This window comes from Sceloporus occidentalis, unplaced genomic scaffold (genome assembly GCF_023333645.1).
Source record: "Sceloporus occidentalis isolate IW3139 unplaced genomic scaffold, rSceOcc1.0.p SCAF_14, whole genome shotgun sequence".
In the NCBI taxonomy this organism is placed as follows: Eukaryota; Metazoa; Chordata; class Lepidosauria; order Squamata; family Phrynosomatidae; genus Sceloporus; species Sceloporus occidentalis.
This window is the reverse complement of record NW_028316994.1, coordinates 16,984,754-17,002,354: the sequence shown is the minus strand read 5'-3', so window position 1 is coordinate 17,002,354 and position 17,601 is coordinate 16,984,754. Positions and strand designations below refer to the sequence as shown.

The 17,601-nt window shown below is 43.8% G+C and overlaps 1 protein-coding gene across 10 annotated transcripts in view; it reads left to right on the top strand.

The window, feature by feature from the left end:
* KDM6B (lysine demethylase 6B) overlaps positions 1–17,601 on the top strand; it is a 100,170-nt gene that overhangs the window by 56,011 nt on the left and 26,558 nt on the right. For 9 of the 10 annotated variants that reach the window (XM_089479595.1, XM_089479592.1, XM_089479594.1 and 6 more), the window contains 9 exons: positions 4,581–4,704; positions 6,378–6,513; positions 8,114–8,240; positions 9,737–9,835; positions 10,809–11,037; positions 11,773–11,865; positions 14,399–14,566; positions 15,218–15,364; positions 16,136–16,456. In XM_089479595.1, the coding sequence (XP_089335721.1) occupies positions 8,119–8,240; positions 9,737–9,835; positions 10,809–11,037; positions 11,773–11,865; positions 14,399–14,566; positions 15,218–15,364; positions 16,136–16,456 (1,179 nt within the window). In that variant the 5' untranslated portion in view covers positions 4,581–4,704; positions 6,378–6,513; positions 8,114–8,118. The remainder of the gene's footprint in view (positions 1–4,580; positions 4,705–6,377; positions 6,514–8,113; positions 8,241–9,736; positions 9,836–10,808; positions 11,038–11,772; positions 11,866–14,398; positions 14,567–15,217; positions 15,365–16,135; positions 16,457–17,601) is intronic. The other variant, XM_089479601.1, reaches the window with a different exon arrangement.

Here is a 17,601-nt window from a genome sequence, read left to right as displayed (position 1 = left end):
ACAACAATATATCTAGTTTTTTGTGGGTTTTTTGGGCTATGTAGCCATGTTCTAGAAGAGTTTATTCCTGACGCTTCGCCAGCATTTGTGGCTGGCATCTTCAGAGAATTCAATTCTCTGAAGATGCCAGCCACAGATGCTTTCTAGAACATGGCCACATAGCCCGAAAAACTCACAAAAAACTATGGATGCCAGCCATGAAAGCCTTTGACTTCAACAATATTTCTGCTAGGAATCATCCTTTCTGTGTCTTTATTTACCTCCTGGGTTTTGTTAACATGTAGTATGGTGTCCCTTACAATCCCATTTGTGCCAAACACCTGTGATTTATTCATGAACATGAAGTGCAAGGGATCATGAGGCAGATCCCCCTTTGACATGGCGTTAGCAATAGCAATACCAAGTACATTTCTATACCACTTATCAGTGCACTTTAGCACTCCTTAAGTAGTTTACACAGTGTAAGCTAATTGCCCCCAACAATCTGAGTACTCATTTTAGCGACCTCAGAAGAATGCAAGCCTGAGTCGAGCTTGAGCCCTCTGGCTGGAATTGAACTTGCAACCTTATGGTTTATAAGTAGCTGCAGTACAGTCATTTAACCAATGTGCCACATGGGCTCCAAATTTGTGGCCCTTAAAGCCGCCCGGACATCTTCAAATTAAAAAGATTTTTCCAAGTTATTCTCATGCCCTGTGCTCATAATGGGTCAGAACCTCTAGCAAACATAGCAGTTTTGCTGTCACATATCCAAAAAGCCTATCCCCTGGAAATGGGTTGAAATGTAGCCCACCAGGGGGGGAGGTATGGGGTGACATTGCCCCCTACTCCCCCCACAGTTTGCCACTCATGCAATAAATAGTAGAAGGTGCTCCCCTTCCGACTAGTCTTCATCCCTTGGAGCGGTTAGTGCCCCACCCTGCTTGCAGCCAAACTTAGCTGTCAACCTCAGCTCTTCCAGAAATAGCCGTGGTCTTTGGCTTGTGTGTTCCTGCGTGTGTGTGTGTGTGTGTTTTGGTGTGGCAACTTGGTCCTTGGATATATTCACCCCCACTCTCCCTGCCCAGAGCTAAAGGTTGGGAGGAGGGCACTTGAATCCCACAGCTGCACATGCTTGGGGTCCAAAGTACAGCCATGTTTGGGGAAGGCCGTGTGGGTGTGAGTCGTCCACCTTTTCTCCCCTCCATCCCTTCCTGTCTGCAGTGGCACTGGCCAGTGGGTGACGTGGGTGGCTGCACAAGACACCCACACTGTCTGGCTCACACCTACGGTAGGAAGAGCGAGGCAGCTCTGACCTCATGGGTAAGGGGGGCACGACAGGAGCTGGCGTGTCTGGCTTAGGATTGTGGCGGGACGCAGACCCAGACACACTTTATGGGGGAGAGAGGATTATATGAGCAGCGGTGAGTGAGTCACAGGCGGGGACGAGAGAGCCCTGTTCCCTTCCCTCTCTTGCCGTGGTTGGCAGCGTGGGAAAAAGCTCCCTCCAATTCATTTTTTCTTTCACTGCCCATCACGCTCAGCCAAACATTGGCTGGTTAGACGCACAGTGCTTTTTTTCTTTCTTCTTCAGTGCAGCCATGAAGTGGGTCTGGGGACAGAGGAGAAGCAAACCAAGGCCATCACTGACCTTAAAAGTACAGCTTCTTGGTGCTGGAACCAGGTTTCAGTCCCTGGCTACAGCTCCAGAGGAGTAGCGGCAATAATGAGAAACAAATATTATTTTTCAGCACATGGAGAGTGCTTTCTCCTCACCATTCATAGCATACACACTCCAAGTCTCTATGCCACCCCACAGTTCTGTTTATGCTGGGCTAAGTATGTTGCAAAGATTGTAAGCCTTGTTGCTGTGTGCCTTCAAGTCGTCTCTGACTGACCAAGACCCTAAAGTAAACCTACCATGAGGTTTACTTGGCAATATTGGTTCAGAGGAGGATGGGGTTTTAGTTAGCTGGGTTTGTTTAATTGTTTGTTTAATGCAGACCACTGTGGTAACCTCACATCTCAGGTTGCACATCTAGTGCTGTGGAAAATGAGTGTGATTCACAACAACCCTTCAATGCACCTTTGAATGGGGGTTTGTTGTTGTGTGGCTCCAAGTCATTTTGGACTTCTAGCGATCCTAATGTGGACCTGTCACAGGGTTTTCTCACAAGCTTCTTCAGAGGGGGTTTGCCATTGCCATACTGTGAAGCTGAGAGTGTGTGACTTGCCCAAGTTCACCCAGTGGGTTTTCACCCTGGAGCAGGGATTTGAACCCTGTTCTCCAGACTTGTTGTCCAATGCTCAAACCACTATAGCACATTGGAGTTACAACCACTTTGTATCGTCATCATCATCATCACCATCATTACTACTGCTGCTACTACAGTTATTTTTACTATTGCCAAGATGTGGACTGTAATTGAAGGATCAGGTCTTACAGTGATACTCTAATAAAGATTTAATCTCTTCAGGCTTTACCAGCAAAAAAAATAAGGTCACATATTAAGGTCTGTGGCCTCCATCTATCTGGTACCCCCAGATGGTTTAGGCTACAAGTTGCACTATCCCCAGCTAACATGGCTGGGGATGATGAGATCTGCAGCCTGACAAATCCAAGGAAGGGGGCACCAGATTCAAAAACACTGCAGTGCATTATTAAGATAGACATTAGGACAGTTACATAACAGGATAATGACTATTTCAAGAGGACCCCTTTCACTAATCATGTCCTGCAATTTCCACACAACCATGTTGAAAAAGAGACAGCAGAGTTGCTACACACTGATTTTTCATATACAGTAAATGCATCCCAGAGGTTTCAGAGGCAAGGGCAAGCTGGAAATCCTGGTTCTAGAACAATTTTGCAGCTTGTGTTAGCACCGTGGGGAGAATTGGTCAACATCAGTGCATGACCAAACACAAGCCACAGAAGGCCTCTGACTGAACTACAGTGGACCCTTGTTATACGCTGGGGTTTGGTTTCAAGATCCCTTGCAGATAACAAAATTGTGGATACTCAAGTCCCATTAAATATAATGACATAGCAAAATGGTGTCCCTTTAAAAATGGAAAATCAAGGTTTGATATTTGAAATTTATACTTTTTTTAACATTTTCAAACCGTGGATGCTTGAATCCGTGTATAAAAAATCCGTGTATAAGAAGGGCCGACTGTAGTACCAAACCACAAAAACAGGTGTATACAGTCGGCCTCCCATGTCCATGGGATTCTTACCCATGGATTCAGACATCCACAGTTTGAAAATATTCCCCCCAAAATATAAATTCTTAAAGCAAACTTTGATTTTGCCATTTTATATAAGAGACACCATTTTACTATGCCACTGTATTTAATGGGATTTGAGCATCCACAGATATTGATATCCACCTGGGAACCAAACCACACCAGATACCAAGGGCCCACTGTAATGCAATTAAACTATGTATGGTTGTTTATATAAATGTAATAATTTACATCACTCACTTGGTTCAATATTTACCAGCAACATATACATCAACAGTGTCTCAATGAACAATATGTATCAAATAGCTGAAGTTTAGAAAAGCAACAACTGTATTACATACAGAAATCAGTAGCGTGCAGAAGGGAGCATAATGGCAGAAAATAAATGATTATCAAATAACAATTGTAGAAATTGTTGGGAGGCAGCAACACTTGTTGGCTGACTGATGTGTGATGTTAATTTTTTATTACATGCATATACACAGTCATAGGTAGTTTAATGGCATTATATACCTGGTTTTGTGGTCTGGTACATTATCAGTGCATGCGAAATACCTCTATTATAACACCCTTAGAATGGTTCCCAAACTTTGGCCTTCCAGATGTTTTGGACTTCAACTCCCAGAATCCCTGACTGTTGGCCAAGCTGGCTTGGTCTTCTGGGAGTTAAAGTGTAAAACATCTGGAAGTCCAAAATTTGGAAATCATTTTAAGGCAGTGGTCCCCAAACTGCTCTTTAAGGGATTTTGGACTTCAGGTCCCAGAATCCCAAACTATTGGCCAACACGGCTGAAGCGTCTGGGGGCTGAAATCCAAAATCTCTTAAAGGGCACAGTTTGGGACCATGGCTTTAAGGATTTTTTTTAAAGGATCCTACACAAACAACTGGAGACATTTTGGTAGGGTTGTAGGGAAATTCATCTTTCCTCAGATGAGGGAATGCAGCTCCCACAATCTCTGAATCTTTGGAATACAGCTCCCATAATCTCTGGTGATTGGTCATGCCATCAGAAGCTGATGGGATTTATAGTCCAGCTCATCCAGATAGCATGCAATAGGTTTGCCTACCCATGATGGTTGAAAAATGAATAGTCTAAGCCAGAAAATGCAAACTTATTGCGCAGTGTGGTTTCTAGCGCAAGAAATCCCAGTGTAAGAAATGTGTACACATGTGCCGTCGTCTCATAAAACTGTCCCTGGGTGGTGTTCTGCTTCTCTCATCTTCCCCTCCATGCGCCTTGGCTGCAGACATATTGTGCTCTTGCCACTGGAAGAAAGATCCTAATTGGCATCAGAAGACTAATCATGCTTTTCCTTTTCTTCCTCCCTCCCTTCCTATCTCTGTGCTCCAGGCCTCATTAAGATACTGATGTGAAAGATGATTGGTGGCCACCTGAAGAAGGTTGCGTGATTGGCCATCTTCCAGGAGAGAGAGAGAGGACCGCTGAGCATCACTGAGTGCATCATCAAAGCGCAGTAGGTTCAGCCCAGTGAAATTGCTTCCAGGATAATGGCAAGGCAAGGGTTAACTTTAGTAGGCCAGAGCAGATTCCCCACCTCCCTCTCCAAATGAAGAAATTTCATTGGGGGAGAATAAGAAGGGCTCTCCCTTGAAGGGGGCAGGGCCTTTGTTCATTAACGGGACACAAACTGCTTGTTAACTGTTTCCTTTCTGGGTGTAATTGTGTCTTCAATGATTTCTCCAGAAAAATCTGTTCAAGCAGATACTGTGGGTCTTTGTTATCCACTGGGGTTTGGTTCCTGGATCCCCGTGGATAACAAAATCCTATTAAATACAATGGCATAGCAAGATGATGTCCCTTATATACAATGAAAAATCAGGGTTTGCTATTTGGAATTTATACTTTTTTAAAAAGTATTTTGACACCATGTGTGCTTGAATGTGGATAAACAATCTGCGGATATGGAGGGCCGGCTGTAATAAGAAGAGTGCAAAATATGTTCAGAGGGTTTTCTTCCCCCCAATCTGTGTGAAGGAATGAATGGGACTTCTGAGTGGTAAAAATACATGCTTAAAGATGATAATAATAAGGTAACTGATCGAAAACAGCTTCACTTGTTATTTTTTTCTTTTATATCATTATATGTCATTTTATTTTATATCAAATATATTTCTGTTTTCTCTTATAAAATTTTTGCTGTACACATTCATTTAAGTGTGGTTAACTACAATAAAAGGTTTAGGGCATTGTTTTGTACAGTCAGCCCTAATAATAATAATAATAATAAAATTTTATTTATATACCGCTTTTCCATTGATCAAAGTATCCAGGGATTCTTTATCCACGGATTGAACCATCCAGGGCTTCAAAATATTTAAAAAATTGATACATTCCAGAAAGGAAATCTTGATTTTGCCATTTTATACAAGTGGACACCATTTTACTGTGCCATTGTATATAATGGGAATTGAATATCCATAGAATTTGGTATCGGGGGGGGGGGGGGGGGGCGTTTCCTAGAACCAAACCGTGAGCCCACTTATTTTATATCAAGTATGTATTTGTCTTTTATCCTATACAATTTTATGTGCTCTTTGTACACATTCATTTATGTGTGGCTAACTACAACCATGACTTCCAGTTTCAGGGCATTACATTGTTTTCTAAAAGTGAAATTATCAATTCAATTTCTTAATATTAAGAATTGGAATAAATTAATTTTGCATCAATCCCGTCTTGCATTACCCATTTTGCATTGTAAAACTTTATTCAAATATTTACTTAAACAAAAGTAAACAATGATGACAATTCTAACTAATTTGAACTAGCTAATAATAAAATTTCTTAAATTATTTAATAATAATAAAATGTAACAATTTTTAATAATAAAAATGTAGCCATTTTATATGTCCTTGTTCTCCTTGTGTGTTTTGACTCGGTGTCACAACCTGGGAATACTCTTTGAAACCTAAAAATATTATACACACACACACACACACACACACACATTTTTAAATAGCACTAAATTATTAAGATTTCTGTTTCTATAATATAGACTCAACTCAGCACAAGTTGCAAATTTGTTCTGAAAGAAGAAGACTTGTTCTCGAAATCTGAAATAGTAATGTCTTTATTTTTTTTCCTTCTCCCCTTTCATTCTCTCCCTGACCACTTCCCCATCCCCAGCATTATATGTGGCTGTGACTGGACAAGAGGCTAAATCAGGACACGCAGCCAGCGGCGACTGGGTGGGGGCACCCATCGCTCAGATCCTGGGGGGTGGAGGGTGGGGTACCAAGACGCATCCACTGCGGCAGAAGAGGTAAGAGAAAACAAGAAGGTAGGAACGACAGGGACAGTCTGTGTAGCAAAAGAACTGGGGTGCAATGAGAGACACCTGCCTCCCAATTGCCCTGACAGGGACATTCCCAATTAATCCTCTGTTATCCCACTGTCTCAGCTTCTTTCAAAATGTCCCAGCTACCCCTCTTGTCTCCCACTTTCCCCCTTTGCCCTCAGCTTGTTTCCATAGCTGCAAACTGAATTCAGAGCGTGAAAGTGGTTTGCACTCAATTGCACTCATTAGAGAGGATAGAAGAGTTGTAATCTTGCTTTTCCCAGTAAGGTCAGGCAAAAGCAAACTCCTACAGCCTCTCTTAATATGTCTCTTCTTCCTTGTTAATAACTTTTGCTTTCTTGGCCACACACTGATGTTGCTTGGCCACACATGTTCCACTTTTCGTCTGTGAAATGTTGAAGGTTATAGAAGCATGTATTTGCATATTTCTGTACTTCAGCCTTTTCTCTACCTGATGCCTTCCAGAACGGTTAGGCTAAAATTCTACATTCTGTAATCATGGGAATGATGGGAGTTGTCATTTGAATACATCATATAGGGGGGAGGTTGATTTATCTGTTTTGTTTTCCAGGTATTCCTCGTTCCTTCTGCATTAAAAAAAACAAAGTGCAAAGTGCTTATCCATATTTATAAAACATATATTTTAAGATGCTAGTAATAATAGCAGTATTTTTTTAAAAATCTCCCATTGCAGTCATTGGTTCATTAATTATTGATGTGTATAAATATGAAAACAAATGTCTAGATAATGAACTGTAAATGGTAGCAACATTTGAGAGTCTGTATGTCAGCCCCACAGCTTGTGAAAAGGCCCTTTTTGGGCTACAATGCCAGATCCTCCAGCCACCGTGACCAGTGGCCATATTTGGCTGGGGATTTGGGGACGTGAAATTCAAATAAATAATGCTTCCAGGCCCTACTTAGCTTTCCCTAACCTGGTGTCCTCAGAATATGGTTGACTATAACTCCCATCACCCCAGGGCTATGATAGCATAACTGAAAGCTGCTGGACTGCTAAAGTGGGGGTGGGTGAGAGTGCAGGGATTTTAAAGATCAGTTGCTAGTTGGGAAAGAAAGGGGGCAATTCCTGGGGTCAGGTGGGATCAGGTGTTAGAATTAGAGAGAAGAATGGGTGCACCTAGTATGATAAACCCAAAATGTTGAGTATTAATTGTTGTCCATAGTGGTTTTGAACTGATGGAAGTGAAAGATGTAGATTCATTTCTATTCAGTACAGTACAGAGCTTGGAAAAAAGTTGCTTTTTGCAACTCCTCCTCCCAGAGTCTACTCTCTCCACCTCCTAGCCAGTTGCTTTATTGTAAAGTTTGGAAAGATTACTTTTGGGGAGTATCAGTCCCACTTTGCCTGAGCTAGCATGAATTCTGGGAATTGTAGTCAAAATCTAACCTTGCAAAGCGCTCCCTAAGCGAGGAAAAACGGGTTGCGGTTGGGGATGAGTGGGAATGATATACAGAAAGAGGTGGGCACAAAGTGTTGGGACAGAGGAAGTTTCAAACCCCATTCTTTCTTCCTCCACCCATCTTATCTTCCTCACCCCTCCAGACTGGATGCATCGCACAGTGGAGCAGTTGGGGGGCCGTACTGGACGGGACCCCTTTTCTCTCGGCAACCTGGGCTGCAGCGGAGCCTGGAGTTCGTGCCATTCTCGCCCATGGCTCCCGGGCGGCAGGTATGTCTTTGTCACTCCCCACCCTGATATGCGCCTTCAAGTCAGCTTTCTGCTCAGCTGTGGAAACATACTGGGCAACCGTGGGCTAGTTATTCTCTGTCAGCCTAAGAAGAAAGCAGTGAGAAACCTCCTCTGAAGAAATCTGGTCAAGAAAACCCTAAGAGAGTATCACTGTCTTTCTTCAAAGGATTGCCATTGCTTCCTTCTTAGGCTGAGCGAGTGAGACTTGCATCAGGTCACCCAGTGGGTTTCCAAGGCTGAGCGGGGATTTGCACTGATCTTCTGGTGTCCTAGTGCAGCATTCAAACTGCTACACCACAGTGGCTCTTTGTGCCTTAACTAACCTCAGAGAGATATCCATGTTAGTCTGTTTTTAGCATTACAAGACATAAAGGAACCCAGTAGCATCTTTGAGGCTGACTGGGAAAACAATATTTCTGCAATAAACTTTCACAGACTACAGCCCTTTTCATCAGATGCCTTCCATGGAGGCTTATGCTAAAAATTTATTTTTTCTAATTCCCTTTTCCCCAAAGGTGCTCTTCAATTCCTCTGGAGCAGAACCAGAGCTTGGAAAAGTATTGTATGTGCATGCATGTGTGCGTGTGTGTTTTGGACTACAACCCAAAATTCCCCATCCACTTTCCATACTGGTTTGGGTGATCTGGGAGTTGTCGTCCAATAAAGGCAGCTTTTCCAAGTTCTGTTAGACGACAATGTTCTACTAAAGCACCAGTCTTTCTTTTGGCTGTAATTTGGTTACAGGGCAGACCGGGGTGAATGGTTAGTGTTAACACAAGTGGATGCACTCGTGTTGTGGTGGTGGTGGCTAGGGAGGACGGATTCGCTGGATGTCACACCTATTAGAAAACTCAGGAAAAGAGTGCTTTAACTTTAGAAAGGGCATGAGGCAGCAGCAAATGGAGACTTCCATGTTAGTAGGATGGTAAATCCACTCTGTGTTTTAGCCCAAACCTCAAAGGGATGACCAGAGGTATGGAAATCCTATTCCTCAAAATAGATGTCTTTTTTAAAGATTCTGTCCAAAGGGAAGAAACGGTACTGTCCTGGATTTTCTCTTGTTGTTTCTTCTTCTTATTTCAATTGTAGCTGTGGATAGTTTTGGCCCTGCTTCTTCAGTGATGGAGAGTTGAGCCCTGGGATGTTTTGAAGCACTAATGGAGAGGTGCTCATGAGCATGTGCCAAGTGCTTTCCCCTGGAATAACTACTCAAGAGCTTATAAATCCACATGTAAAGAGAGCTTTTGCTGAACATATTTATTGTTCTTGAACCCAGCACCACAGCGTGTGTTGGACTACACTCCCCATCATCCCACAGCATTGGGCTTGCTGGCTGACGATGATGAGGACTGTACATCCTAGTAGTGCTGGGTTTGGGAAGGATGGTTTAAGAACCTTTTAAATTCAATTTTAAGTGATTGTGCTTGTTTTATTGATTCCCCTTCTTTTATTTCTCTTTCTTCTGCCCCCTTCAGGTGCTCTGCCAGTGTGGGCCAGCCTCAGCTGCCCCCGCACCTGCCGCCCAACCATGGCTCTAACATGGGGCAGCATAGTAAAGGCTACTTCCCTTCAGGGTAAGATGTCCTCCAGAGGGTTGTGGTGGACACTTGCACCCAGCTTTAGAAAGATGGCAGCAGAAATGGGTGGGTGGGTGGGGGGTAATAGCAAAGCAGTGCATCCTAGATACTGGGTTATGAGGAGTGGGCAGCTTTTTTCTGGGATCTTCTCTCAGCACACTGTTGCAAGAGAATGTGTGTGTAGAGGAGGGATGCAGGGTGATGTGTGTTTGTGATATCATCTCAGACCTTTAAATCACAACAAATTTCTTATGGTGGGGAGAGTCACGTCAGGCCAGAATTGACCAGCACACTGCTTAGCTGTGAGACTGATGGGGGAAGGAAATACAGCTGGTCACTACAGGTAGCTGAGGGGCTACATTAACCCTCTATGGAGCATTGGAGAGCCAAACCCTCCACCATGCTGTGTACCCTAGAAAATGTTTTAAAACTATATTGGATAAAAGTGCCACCCCCACCCCTGTAATATTGCCCATGCTTTGAATGCCTCCTGAGCTGTTTTAGGAGAAGCGTAGACAACAAAAAACAAAATAGGAAGTCAACTGAAAGTAAAAAAGAGAGAGAGAGAGAGAGGAGCATTCATGGAAGTTCTGGGGACCTCAAAAATGGCAATCCAGTAATAGCCCCAGGCACTTTCCCCACTCCTGGCTTACCAATTCTTTGCTTTTCATGCTCTTGTTTGGGCTCATCTCTGAAGTGAGGCCTTGGTTCTCTCATGGGTTCCTTTTGTGCGCCTACAGATAAAACCACACTGTCTGGGCAAAGGTTTATGTGTGCACACTCCTTTTGTGTGTGTGTTGTGTGTTTTGATTTTGGAGTTTGTTTTCTGGTGTGTGATATGAGAGAGAGATGTTGTTCATGGGTAGTGGAAGAGAAAGCTTGTTGTGTGAGTATGCAACACCAGTATGTGTTTTGCTACAGTTTCCTCAGGAAGGGGCATTTTCATGTTTCTCCCTCCCCTCTTTGCCAGGAACCTGGGCCCCCGGCCCCTCCACGGGAAGCTAGAGGCCATCCATAGCTGTGTCCAGGCTCTGCAACGGGATCAGGGCCAGCCACAGCTCTGGGAACAACTGGGCGAGATTTATGAGTCGGAGCAGGACTGTGAGGAGGCTGTGCATTGCTATCAGAATGCAGCCAGGTACCAGCGCGACTATGGGAGCTATGGAGAGATGCATGCCCGGATCGGACGCCTTCAGCAGGTGGGAAAGGGAAGAAGTCCCAAAGAGGCAGGAGGGTGGGGAAGGGGATGGGAGGGGCTGCTGCAACTCTGCATTATTTATTATCGTTTATTTATGCCTTGCCTGGGAGCCAAGGTGGCCTACAGATTAAAATGGTTGCAATATAGTTTAAGACATAGAAAATCTAGCATTTAAATTAAATTAAACAATTAGCAGTATTAAAATATACACTTAAAAATGATAAATGGCAGATTAAAAAAAAACCAGAGCAAGGATGGGGTATGGTTTGAGTGTTGGCCTAGAGCCGAAGGTTCCCAAACTTTGATCCTCCAGGTGTTTTGGACTTCAGAAGCTCCAGCTAGTTTGGCCAACAGTCAAAAATTCTGAAACTGAATTCTAAAACATCCAAACTGGGAACCACTGGTCTACAGACCAGGGTTTGAATCCCCTCTCAGCCATGGAAACTCCCTGAGTGACCTTGGGCAAATTACTCTCTCTCACCCTCAGAGGAAGGCAAAAGCAAACCCTCTCAGAACAAATCTGGCCAAGGAAACCCTATGATAGGTTCACCTTAGGGTTGCTGCAAGTCGGAAATGACTTGAAGGCAGATAAAAACAGCAACGAATAGTACCATTTAAAACCAGTAGACTAGCCTATAAAAGCTTCTGAAAGTGATCACCAGTGATCATCATCAGTTAACAACTGTCATACAGCAACCTTACTTAGGTAACTCTCTTGCGTTCCCCTTTCTCCTAGGCTCAGCTGTGGAACTTCCATTCTGGGTCATCTCATCACCGGTCGAAAGCATTACCCCCCCTGCAACAGGTCTGGAACCTCCTGCACCTTGAGGTGAGTGGAGAACAAGGGAGCCACACCACCCAAAATGAGCACTCTGCCTTCGCCATGTTTTGTCTAGAGCAGGGGTGAACAACTATTGTGGCCTACCAGATGTTGCTGGACTGCAACTCCTAGCATATCTTGTCACTGACTGTGCTGATGGGAGGTGTAATTCAAGAACAGCTGCAGGGCCACAAGATGTCTGCTCTTGGCTTAGAGAGTATAGACAGGGGCAGGAAGATGCCATGGGTCACAAAGTCAGTGGCATCTCCTTCATGCTTGCATTTGTCACCTTTGTTTTCATTGATTGCTAGATGTGTCCTCTTCTCTTGGACTCCTGGGCCATGTCATATCCTGGATCTGGTTGTATGAACATTTAATGGACTCCTCTAAAGCTTGCAAAAGCTACTTCTTTTGGAGTGCAGCTCCCAAAATACCCCAGCCAGCATGGATAGTGCTTGTTCAGGGATGGAGAATTCTGGGAGTTTGACTTCAGAAAGGTAACTTTCTTGAGTTTGGGCTTCATGCAAATAGAGTGCAAGGCAAGTTGGTTTCTGCCTCATTTAAAAATAAAGCTTTAAAATGTAATTTTGTTTTTGGTTGCATTTCACTCTATTGAGGAGTTTACAAATTATGACAATATCTTTTTAGCCAAGAATTACTTAGTGCAAATTTGCTGTACAATCCAGTTCCTCAGTGATAGCTGAGCAAAACTATATGCATTTAACATACCTATTATCTGGTAAAGTTGTCTAATACAGGTGTTATATAAGTTGATGAATTCTAACAGTTTTAATTTGTTTTTCATTTTTTTAATCTGAGGTTACTTCCACCGCTTTTAACAGGCCCCCACCCCCCTGTATTAAATTTTGAAGGTTATACTCCTCCCAGGCAAATAGAGTGCGCCCGCATCATACGCCATCGCCTTTTACGCAGCTTCCAGCTTATGCTAGAAGCCCTGCGCCATTCAATGAACGGCGTGTGCACCCACGACACTCAAGTTACCACACCGCCGTGTGCACAAGCCCCATTATCCTCAATGGGACTTGAGGATAGGCGGAACTTGCCTTACATGGCAGACTCCGGAATGGATCCCTGCGTAAGGCAGGGGACCACTGTGCACATGTTTTTTATATAAGTACGAAGAGCAAAAATAACTTGATATTGTTAAATTTTGGCACAAACCTCCAAATCCAGGAAAATGTGGAGTTTGCCCATATGATCAAGTTATCTGTTTAAGAAATATTGCTATATTTTTTAAAAGGAGGAATGACTTGTTTTTCAAGAGGTCTTGTGGCCTTGTAAAGTCTGTTCTGGTGACACAACATCCATCCTAAGAATATTTACTGAGGAATGTGTTCAGCTGGCCTGGGTAATGTTTATGTCATACCCTCCTAACATTTCACAAATGAAAACCAGGATGGAGAATATTCCATCCCTTTCTCTCCTCTCTGGTCCCCCCTGCAGAGTTAATTGAATGCAATATACTTTTGCCCTTTGAACTCAGTTTGCAACAATTGAAATAAGCTGAGGACAAAGGGGAAAGTGGGAGGAGGAGAGAGAAACCAGGAAATTTCCAAAGCAGCTGAGAAAGTGGGATGATAAAAGATTAATTGGGACTATCTCTGCCAAGTGAAGTCATTGGAGGATATTTTTTGTAAAAGGTTGTGAAATGCATGAAGCTTTATGGGAAGAATGCTCATAAAGCTAAACATTCTGCTAAAAATTCCATTATTTACTCCTAGTGATATATGTAAACCATGTTGCAAAGAAGTATTTAAACTAGTCTTAAAGTATTGGCCTTGAAACCAGAGGTGGGAATCTAGTGACTCACCAGATTCTGTTGGATTGCAACTCCTCATGCAGCCAGTGGTGAAGAATGCTGGGAGTTGCAAATGAACAACATCTGCAGGGCTGCATGGTTTCCACCCCATTTTATACTGAAAGTTTATACTGGAATGAAGTTGGAATGGTATCTGAGAAATGGGGATAAATGTCTAGATTCTTTCTCTTCAACATTTCCCCTGCTTTTATCAATCTTTATTCTGCTTTTTAGTCTATCAATTTGTCTGTTTACTCAGTCCCTCTCAGTTAAGCAAGACACTGTAACTTTGTACATTCCTCATGGTCTGCAAAACTGGCAAGAAGGAAAAGGCCTTGCTGTGACTGTTTGGCAGGATAAGATAACTGACCCCAAACCCTGCCTATTCTTGTCTATCCAGTAAAAGGGTGGCAGTGGTTTGCTTTTGAGTTAAATCTTTCAGAAGCAATAGTAAGAATAACAAAAGGTCTTGTAGCAACCTCAGAGTCATAACATATTTATAGTTGTGAGACTTGAAAGCCTCATGATCACCTCATGCACTTGATGGGATGAGATGGGATGGATGTGTGCAGAGACTGTGCCACATATCACCCTGGCAAGAATCAGGCTACTGTTTATATTTTCTGTCTCTTTCAAGATAGCCAGTGTTTCTGTAGATAAAAGGAATTGCAAACTCCTGTCTTTTTATCTCTCACTGTATTATCTCCTCCCCACAATCTCCAGAAGAGGAACTTCTCTGCCAAGCGCAACCCCCAGCTGAAGAGGCCTGGCCCTCCAATGGAGCCCCCTGTGGTCCAGCCAATCCCCCCAGTTCAACACCCACCCCATCCTGGGCATGCCGAAGAGATGCCTGCCCCTATGAAGAGAAGAAGGAGCTCCAGCCCCGACCAGGTACTGCAGGAAGATTGGCTCACAAACCATGGTATACCAAACCTCTCTGCAAGGTGGACCACTAGGGGACAGTGAATGATTGTAATGCACATCCTCCCTGCCCATACTACTTTTTCATGCTTGCTTGGCTTGCTTGAGCTGAATGCTGGCCAGGGCATTTGGAGAAGCATTCTCTTGTTTTTGGACTATAGAAAAATCCCCCAGCCAGCTGCAGAACAGCTGGACTCTCTATGATATTTTTCACACTTCACAGTTATAACATGAGAGTACTTCAACTGCCATGTCTCTATCCTGTGGAATACAGGGATCTATAGTTTGGTGAGAGATTCAAAATTCTCTGCCAGAATGTTCTTGTGCTTCACCAGAATATAAATTCAGAAGACTCCAGCAGTGGCAGTTTAAATGCAATCAAAGTGCTATAATCACCTAACGTGAAAGAAACCCCTAGGAACTTCCATCCCCCCAAAAGTAACTTTTTCCAGACTATGTGAAGAGGAGAGAATGAGCATGGGGCTGGGTGCAAGGAGAAAGCTTTGGGGAGAATGCTGTGGGATGCTTAGCAGTGTGACCCCTCTGTCTCTTGCTGTCTTTGTGTGTGTGTGTGTGTGTGTCTGCGCTTTGCTCTCTCTGCAAACTTCTACGCTGGAGCAGAATGGGAATGGGCTGGGCCACCATCCGCCTGGGCCTGGCATCCCTGGCCACCCCCATTACCAGCTGCCTAAACCAGGACTCTGGAACCCCCTCCACGGAGACTCATGGGGACAAGAGCGGAAGAACGTGGCTGCCCCAGAGAGACAAGTAAGGCTGCCTTCCTGCCTTTCACCACTACCACCAAAAAAAGCCAACTCACTTTGCCATCTTACTTCATTGTGCCTCATTGCAGAGCTTGGGGGAAATGGTTTCCCCTTTTTGGGGACAATAATTCCTAGAATCCTCCTGCCATCTTGGTGGCTCTGTTTGTCCTGCTCCTCAAACTGAACATCAATGAGGTTAAAAATTCAGGCTTTCTCTGTTACTATTATTTAACTATCTCTCCTTTTACCTCCAATAAGGGAACTCAGCCTAGCTTGCAATATAGATTAAAAGCTACACAAAACCGTGTACAGTCAGCCCTCGATATCCACTGATTTTTTTATCCATGGATTCAAGCATCCACAGTTTGAAAATTCCAAAAAAAACCAAAAAAACAGACATTGATTTTGCAATTTTATACAAGGCACTCAATCTTACTGTGCCATTCTATTTAATGGGACTTGAGTATCCACGGATTTCGTTATTGATTCAGAGGTCTTGGAACGAAACCCCAGCGAATACCAAAGGCCTACTGTATATTAAAAGCTACACAAAAACATATCTCTGCATGTATGTGTGTTTCTGCATATTAAAGAGAATTAAACACTCTATAGTGTTTTGGCAATCTGTGCACCACCACCCAGCCCCTTAAATGGCCCTGGTCTTGCCTTCTGAAGTAGCCTAGTGGAGCGTTCTGGAGGACTCGAAAGCTTACAGTTTTGTTACATGGCATGCCTTCTTTTTCTTTTTTCTTCTGCACCCTCCATCCCTACCTAGGAGCAGAGGAACTCGGTGGCTCACCCCTTCCCATACCCATCTCCCGCCTATGGTTCGCACCCCCCTCCTCACCGCCCTTCGGCCATGGCGCCCAGCCCTCGCACACCGCCAGCACACCGTCTGCCCCTGGAGAGCCATGGCTGCCTGGCCCGGCCTAACGGAAGTGACCTTAGAGACAGCCGGGTGCCCCGGGCGCGTCCAGACTCCACCGCCACACCAGCAACTGTTGCCTGCGTGCCTTACGCCCCGCGCCCGACCCCAGGAGGCTCACCCGCCACCAGCAAGACCACCTCGCGGGGGCAACCGCCCCTTGACAGCCTTGTGAGTGGAAAAGGTGTAGGATAAAATGCGGGGAAGGGGTGGCATTTGATGAGGCGACTTGGAATACAGTTGGCCCTCTGTACCCACGGATTCTTTATCCATGGATTCAATCATCCACAACATGAAAATATTCAAAAAATATAAATATAAAAAATATAAATTTCAACCGTATATAAAGGACACCATTTGCCACTATATTTAGGGGAACTTGAGCATCCACAGATTTTGGTATTCATGAGGGGACCTGGAACCAAACCCCAGTGGATACCAAAGGACCACTGTATAGCTGACATCAGTAGCTCTGCTGGCTGGGGATGACAGGTCTTGTAGTACATGATGTCTGGAGAGTACAGCAAGGCTGGCCTCAGGCCCAGAGCTTGGAAGCAACGAGATACACATAATGAAATTACCTGTAACTAGTTCTTCCCCCTCCTCTTCTTCTTTCTTCTTCTTGGTGTCAAGAGTGTTATTACAAAAATAAGATAATAAATGATGGGTTCTGTTAATGTAGCAAGTCAGGATTTCAAATTACTTCATATACTTAATGTTTTAAGTGCATTTTGAGGGTTTTTTAGACACAGTGTGAGAGGATTTTTTTTAATGAGTTTTCTGCCGTTCTCTTACCAATCCTGGGGTAAGTGAATTAAAAAAAGAAGACGACGAACTCCAACTTTAAATATTATAATGAGTAATAGAAACAAATTGCTACTGGTAAGTATAGGACCAAAAATCCTTAGAGTTGTCTAGTTCACCCCCTGCCATTCAAGAATCATGATTAAAGCTCTCCTGTTTAAGCTGAGGTTGGACAGGCATCTCTCAGAATCATAAAGTAGTTACAATTCTGTACCTTCTGAATCTGAAAGATGCCCATCCAACTTCTGTTTAAAGACCTCTGGAGAAGGGAGACTCTTCTACCCTCCACGACATTCCATTCCATTCCACTGCTGAGCAACTCTTACAGCAAAGAAGGTTAGGAAAAATCTCTTTTCTTGTAATTTGAATCCATTTCCCAGATTAGTTTTCTAGTCTCTTCTGAGAACTATTTTGGGATGTTTCATTGTTGTACATTTGAGGGCATGTGGTTCTGGTGGCTGGCCCATTCCTATAGGTTGGAGAAGGAGATGGTAGGCAGGGGGAATTGTTGT